General features: G+C 37.6%; 1 protein-coding gene across 1 annotated transcript in view; it reads left to right on the top strand.

Moving 5' to 3' along the window:
- Positions 1-8,321, top strand: part of LOC103620521 (sorting nexin-2) — a 53,778-nt gene extending 45,457 nt beyond the window's left edge. Inside the window, exons 5-10 of the mRNA XM_008639139.2 lie at positions 2,352-2,557; positions 4,564-4,707; positions 5,178-5,189; positions 7,243-7,323; positions 7,428-7,499; positions 8,271-8,321. Of these exons, the coding sequence (XP_008637361.1) occupies positions 2,352-2,557; positions 4,564-4,707; positions 5,178-5,189; positions 7,243-7,323; positions 7,428-7,499; positions 8,271-8,321 (566 nt within the window). The remainder of the gene's footprint in view (positions 1-2,351; positions 2,558-4,563; positions 4,708-5,177; positions 5,190-7,242; positions 7,324-7,427; positions 7,500-8,270) is intronic.
- Positions 8,322-10,340: the final 2,019 nt, after the last annotated feature.

The following is a 10,340-nucleotide window of genomic DNA, read 5'->3' as shown; positions in this document are numbered from 1 at the left end:
GGGGCAGGATCAGGCTCTGGGGTAGGATCTCTAGTCTCTGGGGCCAGTGTCTGGGCAGTTATCCAAGCCAATCTCAACTTATCCCTGAGTGCTAAATAGAGTAGGCCTACCAGCACCAGTTGGTTAGTACTCAGAGGGAATCTAAACCCTTCGAAAATTGGTGGGGTGGGCCCAAAGAACTGGTTGAGGGGTTGGGCCGAAAGAAAGAAGCAGCAGCTCTTTTCTCTGCAGCTCCTCTCTCCGGACGCTCAGAGCAAACTGACCCCACACCCAGGTGTAGACAAAGGAGTAGCCAGGCCCGCCCCACCCCCCTTTTTGTTGTTCATAAGTACAGCTATTTGTCCCCTAGCAACATGCCTATGGGAGAAAATTCCTTTAACAGGAAAAAAACAAAAACTAAACTAAAACCCCAACACCCCCTTCCTTACTTCACCTAGTATTGAAAACTATCATTTCATGGTCCCTGTGCCCAAGACAGCCTCTGACCACCCCATCTCCCACCAGCCCTTCTCTGTTCCTAAACAGCAGGTCTAGCAGGCCATCACCCCTAGTAGGCTAGCTCACCACCTGTGTGAGGAATATGAGTAGATGATCTCAGAGGTTTTTTCCAACCTAAATGATTCTGTGACTCTTATGAGGATAGGCTGAGAGAGTTGGGCCTGTTCAGCCTCAAGAAGAGATGACTGAGAGAGCACCTCATCAATGTCTATAAGTATCTGAAGGGTGAGTGTCAAGAAGATGGAGCCAGGCTCTTCTCAGTGGTGCCAAGTAATAGGACAAGAGTCAGAAAGCAGAAACTGATGCACAGGAAGTTCCACCTGTGTTACAGTGGGGATACTGTAACACGCATATCAAACAAGGAGTCCCGTGGAAAAGAAATATATATGGACAGATTCTTGATAGATGTTTCAGAGATGTTTATTTCTCCAGCCGCATGGCCGGGATCTGCCGAGGAACTCTTACAATCACCAGACCCAAGGGTCCTTCCCGCGCAGGGAAACACAGAACAACCAATGGGGAACGAGGCTGACCAGGGGCCAGGGAAACCCCGTCTCTGTCCCAGGGCCCCTCTCCCAGGGCTACATGGCAGGGGGAGGAGACCCCGACACACCTGAATATGAATAACTTCTTTACTGTGCAGGTGATGGGGCACTGGAACAGATTGTCCAGAGAGGTTGTAGAGTCTCCCTCACTGGAGATATTTAAGAACCATCTGGATGTAATTCTGTGCAACGTGCTCTAGGATGACTCTGCTTGAGCAGGGAGGTTGGACCAGATGACCCACTGTGATCCCTTCCAACCTGACACATTCTGTGATTCTGTGTCTTAAATTGCTTTCTCATACCTCTACCAGGAATTATTCTCTGTAGAGGCAGATGTCTCTGATATCAGATGTCCTCAAGGTTAAAAAGTATTTTAAGAAGTAATGAAAATGGGAATGTACCTGATTACTGCTGATTTGACACCTTATCTTAGATTTCAAGTAATGCTTTTTTTTTTTTTTTTTTTAAGAGTGGTATTTAAATTGTGATAGTTTTAAATATCTGAAGACACTTCTACAAATATTTATGGTGTTCTGGTGATTCAGTAAAAGCAGCACAGTTGTAAACAAAGCTATGCTTTTAATCCTTAACTAAATTGGATTACAATGAGATTTTGTTCAAAGGTTCTTCAGAGGAGTTGACATTGTACATAACTTGAGGTTTGATAACACAGTTGCCTAAGTGTTTGTTAATTAATAAGCTCAAAACTTCAGCTTCATGGATGCCAGGCACAAAGTCACATGCCTTTTTTTTAAGGCATATAAAAACATGACAATATATTACAGTATAAACAGTCTTGTTAAGTATACTTCAGTCAATGGAACAGTATAATGGAAGCAAATTCTACTCTGGTGTTGATGTTCTCATTGAATAATTTTCTTCCTCTTCTTCCCTCCCAGCTGCATGGAACAACTTCACTACAGACCAGTTAAGATTGTCTTGAATTTGCTGTATAGGAGACTTGACTTTTGATTTGTGGGCTTGGACTTTTTCTGAACTAAGCAGTTGGATAATACTGAAGTGACAGTTTCTTCCATGTGTTTTGCAAGACACAATAGGCATCATGTAACAGGCTCAGCAAATCATTTACTGATTTTGGAGAGTTTCGGGTTCACTATGTTCTAAATGGTTTTTCATTGTGATGTCCTTGTGTATTTTATCATGAGCTTTGGGAAATATAATTTATATTTTTCAGTTGATAAACTTACAGTTGATGTAGGACAGAGGTCTGCTTGGTTGATTGATCTATCTTGAACAGTAACATAATAAATTAACTTCATTGTATTGGATGTCACTCCTGTATTTCAGAGCTTTCAGCCAACACAGCTGCCTTTGCTAAAAGCGCTGCCATGTTAGGTAATTCTGAGGACCACACTGCTCTATCTAGAGCTTTGTCTCAACTTGCAGAGGTTGAGGAGAAGATAGATCAGTTGCATCAAGAACAAGTTTTTGCTGATTTTTATGTCTTCTCAGAACTACTCGGTGACTACATTCGTCTTATTGCTGCAGTAAAAGTAAGTGCTGCTAGGAAAAATGTATAATTTCTGTGTTTAGTGTCACACTTTGCAGTTTGTATATTTAAGGTAAATGACCAAGTTGGATGCGGCTTTGAGCAACCTGATCTAATGGAAGCTGTCCCTGCCCATGGCAGAGGGGTTGGAACTAGATGATCTTTAAGGTTCCTTCCAACCCAAACCATTCTACGATTCTATGAATGTTTGTATGCATTTGCACACTTCATTATGCAGTTAAGACTTCCTGAGTTTTTGCTTGAAATTCCAATCAAGTAAAATGAATAAATCCACGACCAGTTATTCCCATGTTAAAAATTGTTGTGACAAAAAATGGGCATGGATTAATAGGATCCAGACAAAATCTAAATGGTGAATATCTTCTAATTAGATTAATGTTAATACCATACTAGTTAGGATGCTGTACATGTTTTTTTCAAGCTACTGATTTTTACACTATGCTCATAAAATGTTTTCAAGAACATAATTTGGCTATATTAGATAACCAATATTTTCAGTAAATAAGCAACAAATATTGCTTGAAGATTTACATCTCATTAAAGAAAGTATTCAATTTTGGTGTACAGTATAATTAGATTTTGACATGGGGAGGGGTTGCATTGGGTTTATGTGGCAAGGTTTTGGTAGCAGGGGACTACAGGGGTGACCTCTGTGAGAAGAGACCAGGCACAGCTGGTTCCAGACAGCTCCCCAATGGACCCACCATTGGTCAAAATAAAGCCAACCAGCAAAGCTGGTGGTACCTTTGTGAAAACACATTTAAGAGAGGACAAATTGCTGTTCAGCAGTATGTGTGTGTGCGGAGGAAGCGTAAGAAACAATCCTGCAGACACCAAGGTCAGAGAAGAAGGAGAGGGAGGAGGTGCTCCAGGTGCTTGCAGGTATTTCCCTGCAGCCTGTGGAAAGGACCACTCCTGAGCAAGTGGATATGCCCTGAAGAAAGCTTCAGTCCTGGAGAACCCACACGGGAGTAGGCTTCTGACAGGAACTGTGACCTGTGGAGAGGAGCCCACGCAGGAGCAGTCCTTGAAGGACTGCAGCCTGGGGGAAGGACTCATGCTGGAACAGGGAAAAAGTGTGAGGAGGAAGGAGTGTCAGAGAGGAACTATTGTGAACTGACTGCACATCTTCATCTTTCCTGCGTTGCTCAGGCAGGGGGAGGTAGAGGAGTTGGGAATGAAGGAGTGAAGTTGAGCCTGGGAAGAAGGAGGGAGTGGAGAGGTGTTTTAGTTTTTGCCTTTGTTTCTCATCATTCTATTCTGGTTTTAATTGTCAGTAAAATAATCTTCCCCAAGTTGAGTCAGTTTTGCCTGTGATGGTAATTGGTAAGTGCTCTCCCTGTCTTTATACTGACTCGTGAGCTTCTTTTCATCTTATTTTCTCCCCGTCCTGTTGAGGAGAGGGAATGAGAGAGCAGCTGTGGGTGAGAGTCTGGCAGCCAGCCAAGTGTCAATCCAGGGATGTCTTAGAATTTTATCCAGAAATATCTTTGAACTTGTCAAACTGTTGGGAAAATATTTTTATATTTTATATATATCCACTTGCATTATGTATATAGTTATAGTCTATCAAATACATAATATATAAAAAATGTATACTTTGATTCTACTACCTCCGTCCATTGTTAACAAAAATGTACTGCCAGTTATGCATATAGTCAATGAAAAGGTTTGCTAGAATCTGTATTTAGAGAAGCATTTGGGTATTATAGCATTTTACAGTGGTTGCTTTGGTAGGATTGCGATGGGACAAGGAAAAAAATGGTTTGGAGCATCAAGGTGTGTCTGCTCTAAAGAGGCTTCTTGAATACCCTCTTTTATTTTTAGATGGTATTTAGCTGTGCAAGGATGATGTCAAATTAAATCTAAGACACAGTGAAGTTTCTTTTGAGTATACTTGTTCCAGTTTTATCCAGAAATAACTTTTTCTAATAGGAATTTAGACAGCTTTAACAATTGCAATTGCTTAATAAATGCCCATACTTACAGGGAGTGTTTGATCATCGAATGAAATCCTGGCAGAAATGGCAAGATGCTCAGGTCACTTTACAAAAAAAACGTGAAGCTGAAGCAAAGCTCCAACTTGCCAACAGACCTGATAAACTGCAGCAAGCTAAAGATGATATAAAAGAGGTAATGTTGTCAAGTACTAATATTATTCTGTCAGCCAAACTTTTTTTATTGATTCTTTCCCCATTACTGTACTATTTTATACAATTTTTTTTTCAAATCACATATTAACTATTTTCCATATTTACTGACTGGAATTTCTTTAAAATATGAGACAGGTATAATTGTTACCCATTCTGAGATATGTAAGGCAGTCAAATACTGTCTCTAAAGAGTCTGGGAGATGGGAAGAGGGGAACATGAGCAAGTTTAAAAATGATTTTAACTGTTGAAGATGACTTGGATAGTCAGAAGAACATCTCTTGGTTTCTAAAGCTAAAATCTACCTTAAAGGATTAACGGAGAACTGTTCTCATGTTTTGCTTGTGTATATATTTAACTTTTTTTAAATACACATATATTATAATTTCAGTAAAAATCCAAAATGTTGAAGTTTCATAGATTATACATTTTTTTTAACATGCTTCACTAAGGAGATTGAAGAGGTGGGACAGCTTAATTATTTAACATTATTGTATTCTAGTTATGAACCACTATTTTCTCATTAAATAATGGAGAACATCACTGCAGATTTCAATCTCATGCACTTTATTTTGTTTGGTTGCCTCATTCTTCACTAACTCAAGTTGCTTTGTTCTTTCTGCACTTCAATATATTTTACATACAGTGTTGAAGTTGCTCATTAACGTGGCTTTCTTATTTTCTTTAAAAACGCCCTTGTTGACTAGGAAAAAAAGTTACTCTTTTGTGACCACATTCTTGCTGGTTGACTCTCTTGACGTCATCCATCCACCACGCAGAAGTGAGCTGGAACTCATTGGCAAAACCAATTCCTGACTCTTTGGAGCAGTAGGGAATACTAAATGACCCTTTATTGTCCTTAATATAAAAAGAATTAAAGATTTTGTTCTTGAAGGATTTTTTTCCTACGTTATTGTGTGTTTAGAGAAGCTTGTTAAGTAAACCCAGAATTTGAATATGCTGGCAGAAAATTATTGCTTCCACTGAAATATATTCAGAGTTGCTGAATTCTTTAATAGTAGTCCTTTTGACAAAGATATTGAAAAGTGGAAGCCTATCCAGCTTGAGCTTCATCTGTGATTCAGTTCCTTTGTGCAGATGAAAGGTACAAGAGTAGTCCTCAAAACAGCATATAAAACAAGGGGGTGATTTTTCCTTGTCAGAAACTGTAAGATGGCAAAATCTCTGAAGTCTTGGGCACCTCTAAGATGCTGTAATACGAAGGCACAAGTTATTTTAAAGCAGTCTTAATCTCTCTTTCCTAGACTGAATTTTATATAGTTTTAGTTATTAGCTAACTCTCTAGGCTGTGCACATATTAATGTTTCCCTGAAGCACATCGTGTTATGACTTATTGCATAGCTCCATAAATGTACATCTGAAAAGACATTAAGAGAATTTTGAATAAATACAGACTAAATACATAAATATCTCAAGATATTTATTTGAATAGATGTTCATTACATATCACAACAGTAAGATAGCACGGCACCACAAAATGCTCTTGTGATTAAATAGCACCACTAGATTGCTAGCAGGAATATATTATATTGGTGCATGTTGCTTCCTGGCTGCATTTTCTCTGAGGAAGATAGCTGTTACCAGATCTATTAGCTCCCATAATTCAGTTAGTATATTAACAGATACAGTTTCATTTTTATAATTTCTGTTAGCATGTATATGTCTGAAGTGTCAGGATGATAGCTTTTTTCATAATATACTTACACAGATGGTTTAAATTTAGCAATATAATAGTTACATAAAGGCAGGAGCAAAGGAAGGTCTAGTAATAATAAGATAATACAGCTGGTGATGCTTTCTTAATTGTGTAGCTGGATGTCTTTTGACATAAAATAAGGATAAACATGACCAAGTGTTGTGTTTTTTTTTTTTTTAATTACTGCTGTCTCTTAAACAATCCTCACTGAGCAAGAGAGTTTGTGTTTTGGCTTGCCTAAACAACATACATTCTGACCAATAAACACATCCCTGTTAGCTTGTCATCTGCAGGAGAAATATGGCAAAAATAACCATTTACTTGACCATAGGTGGGGATGAAGATTTAATAACCTTTTATGTAAATAGGAAGGTACAGACAACTATTTTTGAGACTTTTTCACATTTGATTGAACAGGTAAGAAAGCTTAAAGGTTTAGGTTCCTTTCATAGCAGTGCTTGTAAAAGGAATAGCTAATAAAGATTTAGAGATCCTTTTCACTAAGGAGTCTTTAAATTTCTTGTTTCTTAATAATGCTAATAACAATATTAAGATATTTTTATATTTGGTATGCAGATAATATTACCTGATATATAATTGTTTTAACTGATCGGATGGCATTCTTCTCTATAAATTGTTTTGAAATTATTGTACTGAGACTTTCCCTTAAGTATGTAAAAAAACATATCAATGCTTTTAAATTCTTGAATTACTATCCCTAATATACTAAAAAAAAGTTCAGATACTGATAGACTGAACATTGAATGCTGTCTTATTTCTGCATATTTTTCCTTTGCCAGTGGGAGACAAAAGTTCAACAAGGGGAAAAAGATTTTGAACAGATCTCCAAAACCATTCGTGAGGAAGTGAAAAGATTTGAGGCATGTATAATTTTGTCCAAATAAATTATAGTTTTGCTTTAGATAATATTGATGCAAACTTGGTTAAGAGGTTAATCTGCCATAATTATTTGCTTTATTAACAGAGGGAACGATTGAAAGACTTTAAAACTGTTATTATCAAGTACCTAGAATCTTTAGTGCAAACACAACAGCAGGTAAGAAATTTTAAAATTTTTGTACAAGTTAATATGTTCCATATTAGGTTAGTTAAAAAAGGCAGGCTTTAAGTATAGCATTTTCTAAAATATGGAGAACTAACGCTAGTCTGTAATCTATTGCAGGAGAACATAGTGATTGCTATTTCCCAGCTATTACTGTTCTTACTCGCAGAGCCCTAATTCAGGGAGATGGGAAGGTAGGGGAGGGTCTATTCAAGTAATACTTTTACTTGTAGATTGGAGTAAAATGCATTAAATACATGCTTAGGCTTACTGAAGAGACTTGAATACTCAAATCTTTATCTGCTTAAAAAAAATATACTGAATATTGTACAGCAATAAAACAGCCTTTGGTGACTTGGAAGTAGGCCTGGTTTCCAAATTAATGCCCTTTTTTTTCAATCTGGGAATATAACCCTCCAGCTTTGATTAATAAAAATAAAATAATTAAAGAAACCCCAAACACCTTTAGAGGTAAGAATGGCAAACTCTCCATGCAAACAAATTCTGTATAGCTATATTCTGTACTCAGTGGGTAAGAATAACTCTGTTTGCATGAGCAGATGAGCAGATTTGTGTGTTTATTACTTGTGTTTTTCTTGCATAATATAATAATGGGAATGGATAACTAATGAATGGACAATGGATAAGCATCTGTGTTCTTATTTTGTCCAGTGAAGACAAAGTCATTACAAGAGGAGGAGTATGTGTGGGTTTTTCCAATATTCAGTACTTAAAGTAAGGTAGCTTTTTTTCCTTCTCTACAAGCTAATAAAATACTGGGAGACATTCCTACCTGAAGCTAAATCCATCGCCTAAAAGAAGACTATTCCAAATAGCAAGAGACTCTGGCTGTTTCTCCTGAATAAAAACTAAATTCCACACTGAAATCACTTCAAAATAATTCAAATAAACCACTATATATTTTATGAATTAACACATAGTGGTTTTATATACCACAGCATTTTATTAATAAACTGCATGTTGTGACCCTCTTTGAAGTAGACTGTGGCATGATGTTCTGCAATACATTGCTGAATTGAACACTATTGCATCTTAATACTTGCACCAAAAGCAGATACTTTTATTCTTTACAATACAATGTTCAGTAGTATGCTGACCTGATCTTTGAAACAAAATTAATTGCATTGATTAATGTTCACCTACACATTCCTGTACAAAATCATGTTTCTGTGATTATGGTAATAAAGAAATGTATCTTGTGAAACATTAAACTTTTATTTTGTTTCTCTAGATATTTGCTAGCACTCTTAAATGTAGCATTTATAACAGATTGAGATTTTATCAAAGGCAGCAACACATAGAGTTATAGAATGGTTTGGGTTACAAAGGATCTTTTAGACATCACCTAGTGTCATAGTTTAAGCCCAGCTGGATAAATACTGTTACCAAAAATCAGTAAAAAGAAAAACTCCTTAACACAAATGTAGCATTAAGAAGCAGGCATTCTTTAACAGATGCATGAGGGGATAGCTCCTCCAAAATATTGTGCATGCTGAGTACAGAAAAGTTCCTGTTTATATACTATATTTTACATACATATTCATTGATTTTCCCAGAATAAACACACATATGATAATCATTTCCCTGAAGTCCTTAACACATGCTCCCTCCCCTTTACGCATGCGTTCTTCTGTCCTGGGGGTTTCTTTGGTGGTCCCTGGTGGTCGGCGACCCCAAAAATCATACCTGACCACCTGTTGAACTGGTAAAAGTTGGCACAACTGAGCTGGTTGCTTTCCAGTTCTTCTTCCTACAGAATAAGCGTTGTGCAGTTCCATAGGCCAGTGGGTTTTGAAGCATAAACATTGTATTAGCCCACCAGGTGCAAACAATTTTTAATCTGGCAACATTCCTCCCCTTTGAGGCTTGTGAAGCTTCTCTTCCCTTCAATCTTTCATAAGCTTCACTTTGCTTTTTTACTAACATCACATAAGTTCCTCACATTGCATTAGTGATCATGTTTTTATGCTCCTTAAAGCAAGTATCATAATCACAATCATTACTATGATCATAATTATACTTTGCAAAAGTGAGACCAACCAACCAGTCAAAGAAAATCCAAACCCTCTAAATATTTTATTTAATCAGTTACTTTCTAATCCTACCCTTAATTCTCTGCTAGATGCAGCAACCGATTTTATCTTCTCTATCTGATCATCCAATTTAGCAGTCACATTTGGAATGTGCACACAAAAAATATTGCTGTTTAAATTCACATAACCACATACTCCATGTAACAGCAATAGGTCTAAAGCCAATCTGTTTTGTAAGGTCATTTAAGTCGTGGCTTACAATTGTTCATTTATTTCAGTAAACCCCAACTGAGTTGCATTCACTAAAGTTTCCATTTGTAGAGTCAAATTGCATATGGCTAGTCTGTTCCTAAAGGTAGATATTTGAGGAGTAAAGATGGATTCTAAAATCCATCCCTTATATATCACAGAATCAACTAGGTTGGAAAAGACCTTGGAGATCATCAAGTCCAACCTATGACCTAACACCACCTTATAAATTAACCATGGCACTAAGTGCCATGTCCACTCTTTTTTTAAACACCTCCAGGGACAGTGACTCCACCACCTCCCTGGGCAGCCCATTCCAATGTCCAATCACTCTTTCTGTAAAGGATTTTTTTCTACTGTCTAGCCTAAACTTCCCCTGGCGCAGCTTAAGACTGTGTCCTCTCATCCTGTCGCTGGTTGCCTGGGAGAATAGACTGACCCCCACCTGGCTACAACCTCCTTTCAGGTAGTGTAGAGAGTGGAGAAGGTCTCCCCTGAGCCTCCTTTTTTCCAGGCTAAACAACCCCAGCTC

This window comes from Corvus brachyrhynchos, unplaced genomic scaffold, assembly GCF_000691975.1.
Source record: "Corvus brachyrhynchos isolate BGI_N302 unplaced genomic scaffold, ASM69197v1 scaffold358, whole genome shotgun sequence".
In the NCBI taxonomy this organism is placed as follows: Eukaryota; Metazoa; Chordata; class Aves; order Passeriformes; family Corvidae; genus Corvus; species Corvus brachyrhynchos.
Note: the sequence above shows the minus strand (reverse complement) of the source record. Positions and strands in the feature narration are given on the sequence as shown.